Source organism: Cryptomeria japonica, chromosome 3, assembly GCF_030272615.1.
Source record: "Cryptomeria japonica chromosome 3, Sugi_1.0, whole genome shotgun sequence".
Lineage (NCBI taxonomy): Eukaryota > Viridiplantae > Streptophyta > Pinopsida > Cupressales > Cupressaceae > Cryptomeria > Cryptomeria japonica.
In genome coordinates, this window is record NC_081407.1 from 345,198,496 (window position 1) to 345,218,942 (window position 20,447).

Consider the following 20,447-nt stretch of genomic DNA (forward strand, 5'->3'; position numbering starts at 1 on the left):
TCCATTTAACAGTTTCATTTCTGTCATTCTGCCACCTCACCTCTCTTGGCTCGAGGCCACATTCTTCATTTGACAACTCATCTGCAAGAGTGTTTCCCTCTCTTTTCACGTGTGAGATGCAATAATTATTGAACATTTTCAGTTTTTCACTTATTATATTTACATATTTGTTTAATGTCCAATACAGAGTATGTCCTTTAACCAAAGCCTGGACAACAATTTGGGAATCACCCTCTAAATGTAATTTCGACACCTTGAGATTAGCTACTAAATCAACTGCAAGTAGAGCCGCCCGAACTTCCGCCTCATTATTAATGTCATCTTGAAGTCTTCTAGCCCCCTTGCACAGGACCTTTTCTTCATCATCACAAGCCACACATCCCGCAGTTGAGATCCCTGGATTGCCTTTTGATGCTCCATCAAAATTTATTTTCACCCACCCCTTCTCTGGTTTTGACCATTTAACCGTATCTCTATCCAAACGATCACTTGCAGGATTAACCTTGGGGAACCCATGAACGGGTAAATACAAAATATGTATTGATTATATATTTATTAATTATAAAATTAAAAGAAATTATTAAAATTTTAAAAATATTGTAGATTTAAATGATTTAAAATTATTTTGCAATAAAAAATGATTAGAAAATTTAGAAAATTATTTATTGCAGTCTGTAGAATACAATTTTTTATGAATTGAATTACAATCCTTCATCTAATGTAAATATTAAATAATAGTTAGAGCTAAGGTTAGCTTAAGGTTAGGGTTAACAATTGGTTAAATATAAGGTTTCCATCCTAATATAAACCTTAGGTTAGAGCTAGGGTTAGTTTTAGAGATCAATTAAGGTTAGACTTAGTGTTAGAATTGAAGTACATGATTAACATTGTAAAATAAAACTTGGGGTTAGGGTTACAAGTAATATTGGGATTAGGGTTAGCATTAGAGTTCAATTAAGATTGGAGTTGATGATTCTGATTCAAATTAGGGTTGGAAATAGTGTTAAGGTTAGTATTGAATTAGCATTAGGGTTAAGGTTAGTATTATGGTTAGAGTTAATATGTATTATATTAGGGTTAGGATATAAGTAAGGTTACAATTCTATCCGCAATCCTAATTATGATCATATTATAGACCCTAACACTATCTGCAACCCTCGAACCTAACTAAAGTTGTAAACCTAAAACTAACCTTGAATAAGTTAATTATTTTCTTGTATTCTAGAAAGGCTATCTAGTGTACAATGGAGGATCCTAGGAGACATTTAAGGAGGATCTCACCTAATGATTTATGTTTACTCTAGCATACTATAAATTATTATCACTATTCCTTTCTATTTGTACCCTCCAATATATTCTTTATTGTATATCTTACTATCGGTGTAACCATTGCACCTCTTTTTGGTGTAAGTGCTAGTTATATTACAAATTTTATGGTATTATGGAAGCATCTATAATTGTAAATTATCATGGATTATGGTTGTTATACTTAATTAGTAAATGTAATGAATGGTAGAATTGTTGAATCTCTTTGTGGAAGTTTCCTTCTTTAGGGAATGTTGTATATGTTGTAACACTACCTATAGGGGTTTTTTATTTATATTTTGAGTAGATTGAAGATTAGGATACATTTTTTGACTACACATCTTGTCTAGATGTGCGTATGTTAATTTTTTAATGTATTTCTAGGTATTGAATATTTAGTTATGAAGGCTAGCTATCTTCCTAGCAAGCCATTAAGAACTCTTTGTTTAACAAGGAACCAATCATCACAATTATTTTAACAACCAAGAAACTATCTAGCATAGAAAAAAACTTAGAGACCATCCTTTCTTCTATTCACAAACATATTATAAAAAAAAGTGGATAGAGCACAGTTATTACACTTTATAGATACGTTTAGAAATTGAAAACCAATGAGAAATAATCACAAAATCAACTTATTTTTATGTTTATTTTTATTTATTTTTTAGCATATAACCATAGTTGTTTGGATTTTTGCACAACAAGAAGCAATGGGGTCTTTAAAGTGGAGGATATTTCACCTTGTTCTAGAAAGGTAATAGACAAAGCAAAACTATCCTTAATAGCCTTGAACATTAGGGTGTACAATCCTCTTGCTCATATGACCCTATAGGAAAATCTTCATATCTTATGTTGTTTCATACCAGTTAGAAAATCCTATCATACACTAATGATTGAGGTTATTATATTTTGTCACACATAAATATAATTGACTCTAATGATTGCATGCAAAGATGCTAACGCAAATGTTGTAGAGTTCTATTTTAGATTGATTGATTTGTGTCAAAATATCTAAGCTTTTCTCAATAGGTTTGTTTTCTGCATATGTGGTGGCAACTACACTATACTCTTTTTTAAGACACTTCATCAATGCATGTTTTTTAAAAGGGAGAGATACATTTTAAAAAAAAACATATTTTTAAGTAATTAGAGTTTCCATAGTGCAACATTATTGCGTTTTTTAAAAGTTTCAGGTGATCAATAACAACAAAATTTTATTTAGATATTTTCTTATAAGGGATTTTTTAAAGAATTATTGGTGGAAGTCTTGGCCAATGTATTTTGAATGAATAGACCTAATAGAATAGATAAGTTTTTATTAGTTATATGGTGAACTTACCAAGATGCTTTTGAAGAACAGAAAATGAGTTGCTAGTTTTATTAATGATAGGAAATTTGTCGATTGCTAGATTGCTAATGGTAGATATATGTATATTGCTAGATGCTTGTCAAAAAGCCAAAAAAGTGACTCACATTATTAGCTTTCATAAACTTGCAACATAATCTAGTTGTTGTAGGTAACCTTTGAATAGTCTTTATATCATCGTGTAGTGTATTTATACATATCTTTCAGAGGTCAAGCAATTCCATTTTCATATAAATGGTAGGGGATTTACTTTCATGACACTTGTTATTATAAGATATACTATGTTCCATAGAGTTTCAAGGATGGGGATGACAGGGGACACCAGGACGTGTTTTTGGTACAGGGGTACTTTTGGGTCATTTTTGGGAGGGCCCGCAAACAAAAAGTTGCAAATTAGATTCTCGAAACTGAAATTTTGCAGACAAAATTGAAAACACTAGAAAAGGGAATGAAAACGCTAGAGTTAGCCACCGAAACGCTATTATACTAACTTAAAGCGCTATATTGAATATTCAAAATGCTAAAACATGTAATGAAAAAGCTAAATCAACAAACTAGAGCACTAATTTGGTCATTGAAAACACTATTTTATGGGATGAGAGCATTAAAACTAAGAACAATAATGCTAATTAATGAAACTAGAACACTAAATCAGAGAAAAGAAGATATGAAATAGAATAAGTCCTCTATGTGCATTATAGTAGATCACAAAAACACAATTTGAATTGAGGAGAACGATGGAACGAGTACTCAGAGCGCTAATATTAGGCCTTGAAGAGATAAACTTAGTCCTTGAAGTGCTACCCTGTGAATCTGTGAGAACCTATCAAGAATATTTCCTGCAAGCAAACTTGTTAAAAATTTGGTGGGCGCCAATTAATGTGTGTTTAAAAAGTGTGCCGACCATAAAACAATATAAACAACACATAGATGAGACAAGAATTAAAATAGAAAGAAAATTAAGGATTGAGAAAAGAAAACTATTCTCTCTTTGAAATGTCCCATCTTCCTCTAATACCAATGACTTTGTGAATCTTTTGATGTGGCTCTCACTAGCAGCATTGATCACAAAATGACTACCTAGGATATGAGTAGCTACATGATATTATGGTAAATGCATGATTGTTATGATATGATGCTCAAATTATGCTAAATATACTATGATAAATGATAAAATGCTCTAATGATTAAATGCATCTTTGAAGATAGTAATGATGTAAATTAAGCTAAGATGCAGGGGGTTTGATTGATCAAAATGAGGGGTGTTTATAGGATTTCCAAGGCTTAGGCTGAGGTGGCAGGAATCGATGGTCATGATCTGATCTGGAGATATCAAGGGTTAGGGATGAGGAAGTTGGAAGAAGAGACACATGTCATCTCTGTGGTGACAAGTGTTCAAGAATCCTCATCAAATTGCTCATGAGAGGACAAGTGTCAAGGGGAAGAAGACATGTGGCAAAAGTGCCACGTGTCTCAAGGAGGAAATATCCAACCCCTAAGAGGTTAGGACGTGAAAGAAGGGATACGGTTAGTTAGACCCTAGGTTAGATTGAATGGGTTAGGTTAGGGGGTGGTTAGGCTAGGTGGTTAAGGTTAGGAGGCATGTGCTCATTTGAATTAAAATTAAAATTAAATTCAACAAATTGATGAAATTTGTTTATTTAATTATAGGAATTAGAATAATTGAATTGTGGTGGGGATAATTAATTAATTGAGATTAATTAATTCGAAAGGGGGATATAGAATGAACTATATAAATAAATCCTTATATTTATTTATAAGTAGAAGAATAAAAAGGGAATTAATTGAATAATTGCATATTTAATTAATTGGGAAGGTTTATTAATTAAATCACTGCATATTTAATTAATAATCTCCAAACCATTTTTCAGTGTATACAATCCCAACTCTCATAAATTTTCTTTGGCCCTTTTTGTGGTGGGCCTCCCATTTGGTTCTAAGATCTAGAACAATATTTTAAAATGCAAAATTGTCATCTTGGATAACCTCCAATGGAGTATTGGCAATGGGAATAACATAAGATTTTGGGAGGATGTTTGGTTTGGAGATAACCCCTTGAATTCTAATCCTAGCCTAAGGGAACTGCAGATTCTCTGCAAGAGTTAATTTGGCCCCCTCATGAAGGACCACATCTCCCCTCATTGAAAATGGAAAAGCATTTCTTTATGTTGTCAAAATTACCCCTTTCTGACTCAGAAAGCTCTGGAACTCGATAATGATATTGAGACAATCAAAATCCACTCTTTCCTAGAGTTGATAGATTCATATGGAAAAAGGACAACAAAGGTGATTTCTTACTCAAATATGCTTGTAATACACTGTTGAGAAATGACCTGCCCTATGGGCCTTGGTAGAAGATCTAGAATTCCCATCTAGTCTCAAAAATCAACTACTTCTAGTGGACGACTTTATATGGTAAGATTCTTACCCAGGACAATCTTACCAAAAGAGGATTCCAACTACCTAATCGTTGTTCCCTTGGTTAAAATGAGGAAGAATCCATCTTGCATCTAATGCTTAATTGTCAGTTTACTAAACAAATATGCTAAAATTTCTAGAAAAAATGAAGTGTCATGGGTTAGAAATAGAGATCTCCAGTATCTCATTGATGAATGGAAAAACCCCTCCCACAATTCGATGATTGCTCAACTATGGAAGCAAATTCCCCCCCATGTTTGTCGGAGTCTGTAGAAAGAAAGGAATAACCCAATATGCAAAGGTTCTGAAAACTTTGTTGATGTGGTCTTTTTCACCATGTGCAAATTACTCATTGAAAATCTTGCAGTCGCCACCTAGAAATATCCAAGTTATCCCTTGACTAAGTATGATGAGTGAGTGGCTAAAAACTAGGGATTGCCCAAATAACATGCCATCTTTGATAACTCTAAAAGAATGGCTAAGAAAAATACTAAATGGATTCCCCCTGATCAAAATTGTGCAAGCTAAATTTTGATGGGGCGACAAGGTAAGAGAAGGCAGTTGGGGGTGGTCTTATCAAGGGAGACAAAGAACAACTAATAGTGGCTTTCTCTAGTAACCTTAATGGCTTGACAAATAATCAGGTGGAATGTGTGGCCCTCTAACAGGGGGATCGAAATTTCCCTTTCTTTTAATATAAAATCTTTGGCCATCGAGGGAGATTCAAAGTTGGTCATTGATGCTACATATGGACTAACTAAAATTGGCTTGAGAACGGATGGTATCATGAATGATATCAATAAATTTCTAAGTCTGAATGCTTTTACAATCACCCACATATATAGGGATGGGAATAAATGTGCTATCTCAAAGGCGGCTCTTGGTCTATAAATGGAGGGTATCAGAGTTTGGAGACAATGGGAATCTCTTCCCAATATGATTCGAACACTCCTGGTGAGGAGAGAAAAACTGAATATCGAATATGATGCATTCCAAAGTTATCTGACTTTCATATTTTTCAGTGTCATGCTTCTTTGCCTTTGCAGTGATCAAGAAAACTTTAATATGTCAACTTAGAGGATAAATTTGATGAAGGCGACAAAAAATTTAAATTTCATGACTAGGCAATAGGAAGACACATGGATGGAGGACGTTGCAATGACCCCTAATGATATTGTGACATGCCCTATGACTCACGATAAGCCTCGCAATAGTGATATCGCTACAATTATAGGATAGTGTCACCCAAAAGACACCAATAAGGAGATGATTGATCATCCAATAGGTGAACATATTTGGCAAGATCAGGTTCACTTGCTCTCAGTTTACCAAAGGAGTTAATCTTTTGGGACGTGTGGAGTATTACCACAAGAAATGGGATAATCAATAGCTTGCATAGTAATGATCGTCTTGAAAACAACATAATTTTTTCAAGCTTCGTAAATTATAATTTCCTCTTCCAAAAGAATAGTGTTAACAATAAATTTTTAAATTGTGAGAAGTTAACTATTACTGAAGGTGACAAAATGGGAGGTGACAAAGTGAGGATGGAGCCAGACAAGCATGAAGAATTCATGAGCAAGGAAGCAGTTTGGTACATCTAAAGAGGGGGGTCTTGCCCAGTTCATTCAATCAATGAATGGGCATGATGAAATCCTTTCCACCCAATTTTCCTATTCCTAGATGGATCGCAGGATAACTATTGGAGGGATCTCTTTTGAAATCAATGAGGATGTTATTGCTAAGACTACGGGACTACCCTACGAAGGGGAGAAAGTGGAAAAAAACAAGTAGAGTTACAAATATTGAGAGCTTGAACCAATTCTTAAGAGAGGAGGAGAATCCCCTCAAACTCCATGGAGGTTTTGATAGGGAGGAGCTTCCGAAGCCCTGGGACAAGGTATATCTCATGATCATGAAATACTTCACACTTGAGAGAATATTCAAGGTGTTTTACTACTATCATTTCCCCTTGCTTAATCATTTTCGTAACAACTAAGATTTCCTTCTTGTTTTTCCTTCTGCACTCTCTTGAAAATGTTGTTCTTGAGGTGGTCGATGGTGCTAAATCCTAGGGCACAATTCCCATTCCTATCCACCAGGACCTCATTTTTTGCCTTTACCACTTCCATTTAGCCCTCTGCCCACCATGACCTATTAAGGTCCAAGAAGCTGCTATTTCGCCTGCTCCTCCCTTAACATCTTGGATATCCCAGGCCCTAGCCAAAAGAAGGGCATTAAGAGACTGAACCTTCGGTCTCACCAAAGCCATCCCAAACCCCAACTCACAAAACCCTCGACTCTAATACTACTGAAAAGAAGTGAAAAACCCCCTCCCCTGTTATTTTGGAGAAATCCAAGAACAAAAAATCTAAAGTTGAAATGTTGGAGGTGAAGTTGGAGGAGGAAATGGTAGAGGATACCCCTAGGCAATCTAATAGGCTTGCCTCTAGGCATTGTTCTAAGAGGAGAAAAAGAATCATTGAAAACTTGGGTTCTGAAGAGGAGGAAGAACATGGAATTGAAGAGATTGTTAAAGAATGTCAGAAGATGCTGGCAAATAAGGAGGAGGAAAAGGGTGAGGACTCTGATCCACCAACAGTTCATTTCATGTCTTGGATTCTGTCAATGCTAGTCCTATAGACCTCACCCAGCGGGTGATGCCCAATGAGGAAGATGAAGTCGTCAAAGCTCCTGAAGGGACCTACCAAAAAACTCATGTGGGAGCTTGTTCGAAGTGCTCGGAGCTAGAAGATGAACTCACCAAAACCAATGAGCAGCTGACTGATATAGAAATAAAAATGGGCACCCTCTCCAGCTTTGGTCTTAGGGTGATGCACAGTTCCACCACTACGCCATGCCTCCTGCAATAGGACTTAGCTAGCTAGAAAGATAAGGACAATGAAAGTTGCAAGGAACTTTGTAAGTTCTTGACTAAATATTGAGCAAGTGTTTTTGCATCAGGCTAGATGCAAGATCCCAAAAAATTGCTAGGGGTTCAATCCCTTATTTTGTTTTTAATATTTTATGCCATTTATGGTTGAGTTTTCAAAACTCTTTATTATAGCTATTATAGTTGCTTTGTAGTATTTTTAAGACTATTACTGCGAACTCTTATAGTCGGATTACTACTATTGATAATCATGTGTTGTTGGTGCTTTGTGCTTATTACTAGTAGTCTGCGGTTAATGTGTTGTTAATGTGCTACTACTAGATTTTTGTTTTGCAACCTTCGGGCTTTTGTATCTTTGGGACAACACCCGTGTTTTGTTGCTTTTAATACAAAAAACATGAAAAATTATTATAGAATTACATACAAGTAAATAGTCACCTAATTCCATTTGATAGGGTAGATGTATCTAAGTGGTAGGTGTATAAATTGGAGTTATGATTTGAGTATGTTGTTTAATTCTTGTAACTTCTGTGCATGGGTGAACAAAGTAATTGATTAATGATTTCTTTTTGGATTAATATTTTTATTTTTATTGTATGTAAATAAGGTGGATAAGAGCACATAGTTATTCAGTATATGGTTAGGTTAGGTCACAATGATCAGCAAAAAGAAGTCAATAATATCCAATATAAAATTATGAACTTAAAAATTATAAAATTCAAATATAAAATTACAATGCCCAACTTACATCAGACTATTCGAGAATTCTATTTCAAATTATTGGTAGGTTTTAATAAGTTGTGCACTAAATGGTTTGAAATGTAAACGCAATGTCCACATTTGAACAAGGTCCAATGATCTTGAAAGGGCTCACAATAGAAAGTCATTTTTTTTTAAAGGATGATACATTTTAAATTTGAATAGAGGGGAATTTTTCATATTGAAGGTGGAAATGTTAATTGAGTATCAAAATTTTGTGAATAATGAATAATTTAATTGTTAATTTTTATTTATATGTTTGTGATCATATTGTAGACACCTAAAATTAATTAATTTAAGCATGTCAACATAATTAATTTAATTGTGTTGGTCCCTTTCTTCTTAAAATTAATTAAATCAGGTTTAATTAATTTTATCACTATAATTCTATAATTAATTTATCAAAATTAATTATTCCCCCATCATTCTAAAATCAAATATCATTTATTTCTTCTAAACCTTACTTAGTTAAACAATTTCAATTAACTAAGCTAATCATGTGATTCCTACAAATCACCCTTTCTAATCCTATCATCTAGCCTAATTACTTCTTCTAGAAGCATGCTTATCATTATTCCTCAATTTTAAATACCTTCAATCATTCTCTCTCCTCATGTCACACCCTCCTAACTTTCCCACTTGCACTCTAATCACTCATTAAGCCACCTAATCAATCCCCTTAATCATTTGCACATCCCTAAGAAATTCAAATTCTTTGAATCTCCCCATGCATCCTCTTCCCAAATAATTTTTAATTCCTTTAACCATTTATTCTTCCCACACATCCTCTTATTTTGGAATTTTGAATTCCTTCTATCTTCCCCCGAGGAATTTTATATTCCTTTTTCTCTTCCTAATTTCCTTAGGAGTTCTTTCCCATGAACCTTGAGAGGTGTGGAGCCAATAAATGTCTTTATGGCATATCTCTTGAATCCAACACCTTGTCCTCTCAATCCTCTCCTCCATTTCAAATCAATCTCAACCCTTCATTTTGAAATCAATCTTGGCCCTCCATTTTGGCCTTCTCCAATCTATAAATTGGAGTCTCCTTTCTTCACAAATTATCCACTTTTCATCTAATCTTATGTTGTCCATTTGAGATCCAAAATTACCCATCATGTCATCGTAATGCCAAAATATTTCCTTATCTAAGCCAAATCCTTCTCATCCATCATCATCATTCAAGTCCAATCCAAATCCAATCTTGTTGTGTAGTGAAGAGCAATCCACAATCCACCATCAAAGGATAAAATCAAGTAGAGCAACAAGGGCGCCTCTACTTCATCAAGCTCAATTGGAGGAAGAGTAGAAGCTAAGGTATAATGATTTATTTGTGTACTTCAATGCATTATTTTGTGTTTTATTTGGTTTATACACTAACCATTAGGCTTTAGATTATCCCCTCTTCACATATAATGAAAATTAAATAATTATTGTTTAATTTTTGTACTATTTATTTGTTATTTTATATATAATGGTAGTTATGAGTGCCTAGTCACGTAGTATAAGGTGAGACAATATCACTTCATTTCATGTTACAGGGGTAGCAAGTTATTCAAACCCATTTGAATGTCCTTCCCAAATCCTCAAACACTATTCAAAAGGCCCATTCGACCCAAAAAACCTCTTCTACAGTTTTCTACAAGAATTGACAAAGACGAAAAAAAAATTCAAGGGTTAGTAGAAAATGAGTGTCATTTGTGCCACAAACATATTAATGGCAGTTATACTAGAGTCTATTGCCATCTTTTAGGCATAAGTGATCAAGGGATGAAAGGTTACAAAAAAATAACTCAAGTCAAGAGAATTGAGGAAACTGGATTGCATATGGAGAGGGAAGCATTAAGTAACAAATAATTTGCAGCCTGCTATGTCAATGGATGATGCTTCCCATGGGAAAGACGGTGCCACTTCTAATAGAAGAAAGACAAAGAAGACTAAGAGAAACTAATGTGGCTGATTTATTTAACATACAAGCATGAGATAAGGCTGGAGCCTCTATTACTAAGTTCCTTTATGCTTATGCTATACAATTCCATGTCTCATGTTCTTCATATTTTAAACATATGTTCCAAGATGTCATAGTTGTTGGTCCCTCATTTGTTCCGCTTGGAGAAACTAAGTCACACACCATCGATCTTGATAAAGAGTACTCCAAGCTGACTATTTTGATGGAGGATATGGGACAAACATGGATGCTCTATAATCATGGATGACTGGACTAATATCAAACATTAGCCACTCATCTAAAATATTATTATCACTAGCACTGCAGGCTCTTATTTACTTAAAGCTATAGATGGTTGAAGGAAAAGGAAGGATGCAGCCGTTGTGAAACTATTACATCCCTTGACAATTCGAACCTTTTATATTGCCTTGATAATGTTTATTGAAATTATTTAAAACATTTATGATGATTAAATTCAAAAAAGATAACTTGGACTGGGAATTAGGCTACGATTGCTAGTTTTTTAACGTTCGATGCTTTACTGTATTATATAATATACTGATGCTTGCTATGCAATAGTTTATTGGTTACTGTTGTGGGTGAGTTTTCCTCATTAACAGTCATTTTTGTAAAGCATTGCATAAAATAATTAGTCCTGAGAATATAGTTAAAAGTGTCGCTTCTATACTTTCTAAGGTGATAGATGGAAATGGCCTTTAACAGTAGACTGCAGAGGCTTTCAGAAGTCTCTTTTTCATATTTTCATGAACTCTTGTCCGTCTGTTTAGCACTGTCAGAGATAGATTTCAGTCTCTAAAGGGGACTCTGTTTTTTAGCATGGAAGAAAACTAAACTCTTGCTATGTATTTGGACAAACTTAATATAATTATCTGGCTAAGCCGTTCATCGACCAAAAATAAAAGTGTCGCTTCTAATTTCAAGGCAGCACATTATATTTTACAAAAAAATGTTAAGAGTTTTAAGTCTGTCCCATGAAAAGTCTGACTTACCAAACAACCTTCAAAACTGTAGTCAAAGTTGAAATCATTACCATCTAAACCTAATCAGCCATTTATGTCCATGTCACATTATAAAAATTAACTGGAGTCATCATTGCTCAATGAAAAGCAATTAACATTTTGCAACTTAGTTTCTTTGAGAATCGTATAGTTACCATTACATTTAATTGGAAATGTCAGCTACATCATATTGTTCTTCAGTTGCAATAATATATTCAACAACACTTTATATTTGTGCATGATGGCTATTTTATTCTCTTGGGAGATTAAGGTGCCCCTTATGGTTGAAGGATGAGAAACCAGTCAATACAAATGAAATGAAACAATGAAATCAAACTATAATATAGAGATTATCATGCAAATATGATAAATGCAAGAAAATCAGATGATATTAGAAATCTCAAGAGATTTAAAGGATGGTTCTCAAACAGTATGACCTCTTCAAGTAGTTATCACAACATGATAAGCTAAGTCCATGCAAATATATAGCAAACACAATAACGAAAAGATAAAGCAGTAGTCATTTCAGCACCAACTTACCAGAGAGTGAATGTGAGATTAAGCAAACAGTGAGAAATTGTTTAGAAACCATATGTTATTTGGTGACAACCTCTAACTGTTGTGACACAAGAAGTTGGCAAAGAACTCAAACAAAGTGATTGATCCTAAAAACATTTCCTAACAAATTTTAGATGAGTGTAAAAAAAATGAACAGAATTTTATTTACTATAGATTTAAGCCCAGAAAGTGCATGTCCCATTTCTTAAAAACGTAATCAAAGAACAGAGAATTGCATCCCTGACAAGTTAAATCATATTGAGTATTGATCAAGAAGATGAACATTATTTCAATTCTTTGTTGCTATCACAAGTTCTAAAAATCATCTTGATTAACTACAAAGCATCTCAAAAACCAAATGGGAAAAGATTTTGCATTTTTTAAAATCTGCTAAATGAAGAAGTATAATTCATTCCCGAACTTCTCTAAAGATGAACATGTCACAAATTTGTCCAAAATTCAAATAAAGTAGAAGATAATTTACACTCTCAAAATCACCCAGCTACTGCAGTCGAGACCTAGGATACAGAAAGATTTTCTAGTCAATAACATATGGCTCTACATATATCCAATATTAAGTGCACACCGTAGATGGTGAAAATCATTTGCTTAACTTGGCACAAATGTTAAGAAGAGGTGCAGTATTGCTTCCTAGGAACCTATGAACATTTAAATATCCCTTCACATTCTCACAGAAATTGGGGATCCAAAAACACCACCAGATCTTTGCATTACTCCAACTGCATATTTTTCACTATTAATCATTAATTCTCCTTATAAAACAACGTCTGAGACCCCCAACCTTTTCCTACAGTTGGCCCACTTTTTAATTCAAATTTACTCACAGCTGAGTTTCTGCTTTTACTCCCTCGGATTGACTCTTAGACCAAATGTTTGCAGACCAGAATGTCCTCAAGATCTGTACCAATCGCAAAGTGTGGAAGAAAGATAGGTAGCCAATATAGATAATATGGCTCAGGTAGTTTGATCAATGCAAAAAAAGCTCCAATTATAAAATGCCATGGAAATTTTCTTTCGTATCATCAATGACATGATATCAATAATCTAAAGTATAGGAATTATTTAATTGGAAGACATATCAATCAGTCCCACAACAACATTTTACAATATGTCAATCAGTCCCATGATAAGAAGTTGCTAATTTTAGGAATTAACCTGAAACAACCTTTGATAATTCAATTGTAATTTCCTTCAAAATTCCAGTAAGAGCACTGCCAGCTAGCATGCCAAAGATTGTAAGTAGCTCCTTGTTTTCCCATCAAGAGTAGGTCATCTTGCTCAGAGATGAGATGATTGCCTCAGGCATAGGAAGTCACTTTGTCAACTAAAATGCAAGGCTAAACAAATGATGCAAAACCTTCATATAGGCTTTTTTCTATGGAAATGCATTGATAGGTTCACACCACTCCAACATATTTTTTACTTTCTCTAGGTAGAGATTTTTAATCACCTGAGGTCCACCAGATTATCCTCTTGAGATATTTAACAGAGTATCAAAACTCGCCGTGAGTCAGGCGAGTTTCCCGAGTTGGCGAGTCGAGTGAAGCTCAGCAAGTTTTGGTAGCTCATGACTCGACTTAGCGAGTTTTTCGCATAACTCGCATCACTCGCGAGTCAGGCGAGTTATGGACAAACTCGCCGAGTCCAAGCTCTAGGACTCGCGCCGCGGCAGGTCACGTTTTGACTTGCAAAAAACAAAAAAATAAGAGTTTTTTGACATGCTTTTTTTTTGTATTTCTTTTTCATTTAACCTTAAAAGTCTTCTAATTGCTAGTTGTGAGAAGAAAAGAGGAAAAGTGAGAGAGAAGAAGGAAAACAAGAGGCCATAGGTTTGCAACCAGCAGGGAAGAAGAGCATCAAGGAGACCACAAATCACATTGGGGAGGCCATAGGCTTGCATTGAGAGCATCAAGGAGTCCATAGCAAAAATCTTTAAATTTCAAGGGTTTTTTTTATTTTGCCGAGTCATTGCCGAGTCACAGCCAAGTCATGAGTCGAGTCGGCCTTGCCGAGTCCGAGCCTAGGAACTTTGATATTTAATGCACATGTGACTAATAACTAAGGTCTTCAATATACAACAGGTAGGTGTTCGCCTTGGTGGCGACGAAAGCTTTTGGAGTTGGAAAAAGCACTCCTCTGAAGGGCAATAAGAACAAATCAATCCTGAATTAAAATTAGAATCCATAGAAGTAGAATCGAAGAAAAAATAGGATTGGAGAGAATTAATGGCCTCCTTTTTCTCAACAGGGGATTTCTCAGATGCAAGCTTTTTATCTGCTAGTGAAAACATTTTAATTAAATGAAAACAAATGATTCACATGAATTCAGGCTTCCTTACAAACAATCTAATCAGCAGATGATTAACAAAATTAAAAATCATAAACAATTTTTTCCAATAACTTAAGCATATTTAAATTAGAATAAATGATTTGCATGATTTCAAGCTTCTTTACCAATAACCTAAAAAGCAGATGAATAAAACAAAGAGGGCTACATCTTGTGGAGAACCCAGAACATGTTTAATTAAATATTACAATTTCTAGTATTGAAATAGGCAGCTTTTTCTCAGCAGGGGATTTCTCAGATGCAAGCTTTTTATCTGCTAGTGAAAACATTTTAATTAAATGAAAACAAATGATTCACATGAATTCAGGCTTCCTTACAAACAATCTAATAAGCAGATGATTAACAAAATTAAAAATCATAAACAATTTTTTCCAATAACTTAAGCATATTTAAATTAGAATAAATAATTTGCATGATTTCAAGCTTCTTTACCAATAACCTAAAAAGCAGATGAATAGAACAAAGAGGGCTACATCTTGTGGAGAACCCAAAACATGTTTAATTAAATATTACAATTTCTAGTATTGAAATAGGCAGGCCAGATGTGTAGCAGAAAATAAAAAGTCATTGCATCTTGCTTGCTTTAATGAGCTCCACATGGGATCTGTAATCATCAGGAATAAACTTCCCCCAATACCAATGTGACTTCCAGACAAGGCTCATCTCTTCAATTGGTACACCCTTGGTCTCTGGCAGGAAAATGTAGATGAAAATGCTCATGATCAGAACCCATCCAGAAAAGAAAATGAACAATCCAAACTTCAAATGGCAGAGGATGGCCAAAAAGGCTTGGGCAATGATGAAGGTGAAGAGGAGTTTGACGCAAACATTGATGCTCTGCCCTTCCAGTCAGATTTCCAGGGGAAAATTTTCACTGGGAAACAACCATCCTGGCCGTGCAAAAGCTGCAACATAAATGCAAATAAAGATCAGAGGTGCCATCGCTTGGAGATCAAAGTTTTAAATATTTAGTAGTGGCATGCCTAAAAGAACAGAGGGAAAAAGGAAAAGAAACACCAAAAAAATCAGAAATCTGGCATCACAAGAGATTATATTGCTGCTTAGATTCTAAAAAATGTGTCAGTAATCCCCATCTCTTAACCCAAAAATGCAGCGACAAACAACAAAGAGAACGAAATCAATCAGGGAGATGCTTCAAACATCAATTACATTTTTATTTTGAAAATTCACTTTCGCTCCAATCACATACAGAAAATATGATGCAGGAATCAAACAACTTAAATTTTATGATTTATCTGCTTTTCCAGCTGCCAAACATTTCTCGTCTTTTCCCTATGCTTGATCAACAAAAAATATTCATTAAATTCTCATATAAAAAATGGCTCAAGAAGAAGAAATAATGGATTCTGCACATATCAGATATATATTGAAATTTTTCCTGCCCCACATTGGCTCAAACCAAATATCCAGTAATTGGCTAGACAAAATCCCTTACAATCTTATGAGTCGTGATAAAAGGTTGCATGAGGGCTCTGGGGCCATAATTTTCCCCTATGGGCAGTTGAAATGATAGAAGCAGTCTCATTATCTCTGTGAATGGAAGTAGTTTCCATCATCTACTTCAGTATTTTTTCTCAAGAATTTGAGAGAGATAATGGTCACAATAAACTAAGAAATCTGGATCTCGTTATTTTAGGTATTCTTGTTGGGGTTTTTAGATAGCAAATTTCATGATCCACTAAAGGTAACTCTAACTGCAAATAGAAGAGAGAACTTGAACACGAGATTTGCTCTAACCCGACTTCTACTAACAGAGACACTTTTATGATCTTGGTTGATCCTTTAATGCAACAAACTCCTGCAATTTTCAAGGAAATTTAAACCAAATAAAGGAAAACCTTTGAATCAAAATCCAAAGCTGAACAACATGGCCTACATTTATTGAAGAGAAAATACATGCTTGGCTTCTTTCAGTGCAAACATAATCTTCTATCGCTTTTGTTAATATTTCACAATCAATATGAAGGCACTCAGACATTAATAAGCACAAACAAGGAAGTTTGAAACAAAGCAAATGAAAGGGCACTCAGATAAAGAAACGCTTCACATTTTTGAATGCATATGATAATAAAAACATGTCACGTATGTTTCATTTTATACAATAAAAAATGTTTAGTTTGTTCTGATGAAACTTGCATCCATTACAAAGAAACTTAACATAATAATAGCCCTTCAGCCAAATTGTTTCTCTCATCATCAATTACTGTATATAAACATCTGCAGATGCTTAGGTTCTTTAGTCCTGCTTTATAAAAGAAAGATTTCCTGTTATGCAGGTTTCGATAGAAGAATATTTTTAATGGGAGGACTAGGAATTGGTCAATTCTGTTGTGGTAAATTACAAATTTTTAAACTGTTGTAGGATAGTATTTCTTCTTTGGCAATGGTAGAAAAACATAAGGATTGGTACCTCCACTCTCTTGGATACTCAATATATATCAGATCCATGTAAATATTAAATACAGTTCTATGCTAATGCGCTCATAGACAACCTCTCTTTACTATGATGTCAAATAGTGTACCTAGCCAGTTGCTTACATTCTAGTGCGGGATCACGTATATCTAGTATTTAGTTGTAATGACAACTAAATATCTAGATGAACTAACATGCATTACATAAACCTACAAAATAATCACAACTCGCAACTATCTTCATAATGGTTCTGATGCAGCGTACATGGTGGAATAGATAAGAATTGAGAGCTTGAAGCTCCACAAAGGAAATTTCACCTAGGTCACAATTAGTACATTAAGATATATAATGAGAGAAGAAAATTAAAAAGCCTTTGCAAGTCCTTAAGAATCAATGAACATTGAACATGTTACCTCTACTCTGAACAGGCTATGTTTAGCATCTAAAACACCAGGGAAAACAGATGGATTAAGACAATTAGTTACCTTCATTTCATTTTTCATAGTTTGAGGTACATTGGAAAAAAGTACGAAAACTTGATTCAAATTAGCATTTCTTGCATTCAGGTCTTGATTCTGCAGTAGCCGATTCTGAGCTGTTAAGTTACTGAGTTATGTTTTTGTCGGCACATGACAATTGTATCACACAGGATTCCTTAGACCTCCAATATGAACTCCTCTTCAGTGGCGTACATATAAGGAACTAGGACCATATCACCTGGATCCTCAGATCCAAGTTTTATTGTTTTTATCACATATTTATAAAATCCCCCTTTCCATCAGTTCCTTCTGCAGATTGAGTGCCTCCTTTTTACTACTTTTTCCATCATTTTCATCATTCAGCCAGCTGTAAGTTGAGATATGAAGCCCTGGAGCATTATCTGGCGTCCTGTCCAAATGTTTCTTGACCTCCTGAACAGGGTTGTTTCTAACACAAACAATGGGTATATGACCAGTCATAGCATGCTGCATTCCTTCTTTGCTTATCCATTTATCATAAAGCTTAAAGGCTTCTTGTAAATTTCCTTCCTTGGTATGCATGTCAAGAAGTGCCCTGACTGTTCTGTCATCGGGGACAAGATTTATTTCTAGCATAGTATTTAATAATTTGGTTGCTTCTCTCATAGAATGATTTTTACACAGTTCATTAATGAGAACGATAAGGGTATCTTTGCAAGGCAAAATCCCTTTTTTCAACATATGGTCATTCCACTTTGAAGCTTCCTGCAAGTTACATGCCTTGCAGTTCTCTAGAATCATTAGGTTATAAATGACATCATCAGGAAGAAAACCTTTTTCAACCATTAAATTCAACAAGTGGTTGGCATCGTTCATTTTGCATCTCTTGCATAGTCCACTAAACAATGCAGTAACCAAAAGAATGTTAGGAATATATCCCATGCAAAGCATTTCAGTGCTCAGCTTAAATACCTGTTCCATGCTCCCTACCTTTAAGTATCCAGCAATAAGCATCTCATAGGAACTGGCACTTGGGATTTGGCCTGTTTCAAGTACCTTATTCAGAAGAATGTTTGCATCAAGCAGCAACCCTCTTTTACAAAAATTTCCGATAAGTGCATCATCTGAAACTCTATCAATTGTGAAATTTTTTCCAGTCATATCTGTTGAAAATTTACACACCTCTTGTAGTTTACCTTCCTTACAATAGTCATCAATCAATTTGGGGCAACAATTTAGATGCTTCTCATCTGGAAGCAAACCATTTTTCAACATTTGACAAAGAATCTTCTTGGCTTTTTGCATATCCCCATTTTTGCAAAATCCAAATATTAGTGCATTACAAGTTATTACATCAGATGCAAGACCATTTTCAATCATTTTATTGCACATATTAAGAACATCTTCCATTTTGCCTTCTCTGCAATGTCCACCAATCAAAGTACTGTAAACAGAAACGGTTGGTCTGATGCCTTGCTCCACCATCTCATGGAACAATTGAAATGCATCATCCAGTTTACCTAACTTGGCATATCCATTTATCATTGTTGAATAGATGTTGGAACTCGGAAAAGTGTTTATTTTGCTTGCATGCCTTACCTCCTCCATTTTCTTTTGCTTGCAAAGCCCATTAACTTTTATGTTGTACGTTGAGAGATTTGGCCTAGGTTCACACAGTCTATTTTTAAATTTAGCAGTACCTCTATCCCCCTCCTCCTCCATCGCATTTTCCCTATTCCCTACCATTGGCAAGTCTGTGCAATTATAACTAACCAAATCATGTTGCGTACTGTATTGTTCGGTTCTTTGAATTATCATCATACCCACCTTGCAAAACCCGTGGCCATTCCTCCAACTCAACAAAAAGGGGTACAAGTGGAGGAGATCATTAGCATTCGTTTCTTTGAATACTTGCCAAGCCATGGCCTGTTTGATTTGTGTATATATCCTACATTTAAAGAGATTGTAAGACGATTGGACACAAGGAATATGAATCATCAAGCGGTAGTCATTTTTCAGCAAAATATTCATGGTTTCTGGAAATGGGAGAAATTTGGTGCAAGCATTAATCTTAAAAAATGATATCAAAGTTCAAGCTAATACTAAAGCAGCTGCTGGTGTTTCTTACAAAATCGAGAACATCGAGTATGGCGCACCTGTAAATACACAAGAACACCTGCTTCCCCATCCATTCCTCTGAATCTGCCTCTGCCTCCGCCATACTCAGTCTTATGGAAACCATCTCCAATATAATTTTACCAAATGCCCATGGCCCAATTGGAATCCCTCATCCTCTCTCCTCATCTTGCGATTCATGGAAATTATTGACGTTGGGCATGCAATTTCCTCCTTATTCTCGATTTAGATGCTCGCCAACATACTCATCTCCAGAAGTACCTAGTAAAGTAAGAATTCCGAAATAAAAATGAACTACCTAGGTATTGGAAGAGGTTTCTTCTCAGGAGTAAGTCATTCTGTTTTAGGATTGAGTTTAAGTGATTAAAGGTTTATTTTTTAATTACAGAGATTAAAAATATATTTTCGGAATTTTAAGTTTTTATCTTTTCAATATGATCTGTAGTAGCAATTTTTAACATTTTGTCCTTACCTATACAAATTAAGTATTTGTCTTCATCACTACATATGTTCTTACGAAGCTAAATATTGGTATTAGTTTTTAACTCATTGATTTATTTTTGTATTGATTAATGTTCAAAATTATTAATTAAATTTAAGAAGGTAAGTTTTTGTATTCATTGATTTATATGTTAAATTGAATTATGTTTCTAGACTATCATAAAATAAAAAGTGGATAAAGGTCCTTGGCTCTAGGATTTAATAAAGAATATATTTTGTAGAAAATAATAGTTTGTGATGCTTCAACTTGTTAATGGGCCTATC

The 20,447-nt window shown here is 34.6% G+C and overlaps 1 protein-coding gene across 3 annotated transcripts; it reads right to left on the reverse strand.

Annotated features, from left to right (window-relative positions):
* Positions 1 to 15,111: 15,111 nt before the first annotated feature.
* Positions 15,112 to 20,009, reverse strand: LOC131034807 (pentatricopeptide repeat-containing protein At5g39710). Of its 3 annotated transcripts, none has more exons than XM_057966405.1 (3): positions 19,703 to 20,009; positions 17,574 to 19,494; positions 15,112 to 15,559 (listed from the first exon to the last, which is right to left on the reverse strand). In XM_057966405.1, the coding sequence occupies exons 1-2, from the start codon at positions 19,786 to 19,788 to the stop codon at positions 17,847 to 17,849; spliced, it is 1,734 nt and encodes a 577-aa protein (XP_057822388.1). In that variant the 5' UTR covers positions 19,789 to 20,009; the 3' UTR covers positions 15,112 to 15,559; positions 17,574 to 17,846. The 3 variants fall into 3 exon arrangements, with proteins under 3 accessions (XP_057822388.1, XP_057822390.1, XP_057822389.1); XM_057966407.1 differs by having other exon boundaries at positions 19,675 to 20,009; XM_057966406.1 differs by lacking the exon at positions 15,112 to 15,559 and adding an exon at positions 15,911 to 15,947.
* Positions 20,010 to 20,447: the final 438 nt, after the last annotated feature.

What these genes read in the sequence shown, in the direction of transcription:
- LOC131034807 (XM_057966405.1), bottom strand. Translation starts at nt 19,788, where the DNA reads ATGGTTTCCATAAGACTGAGTATGGCGGAGGCAGAGGCAGATTCAGAG. An exon ending in GTGTTCTTGTGTATTTACAG is followed by an intron (nt 19,495 to 19,702) that starts GTGCGCCATACT and finishes CTTTAAATGTAG; the next exon opens with GATATATACACAAATCAAAC.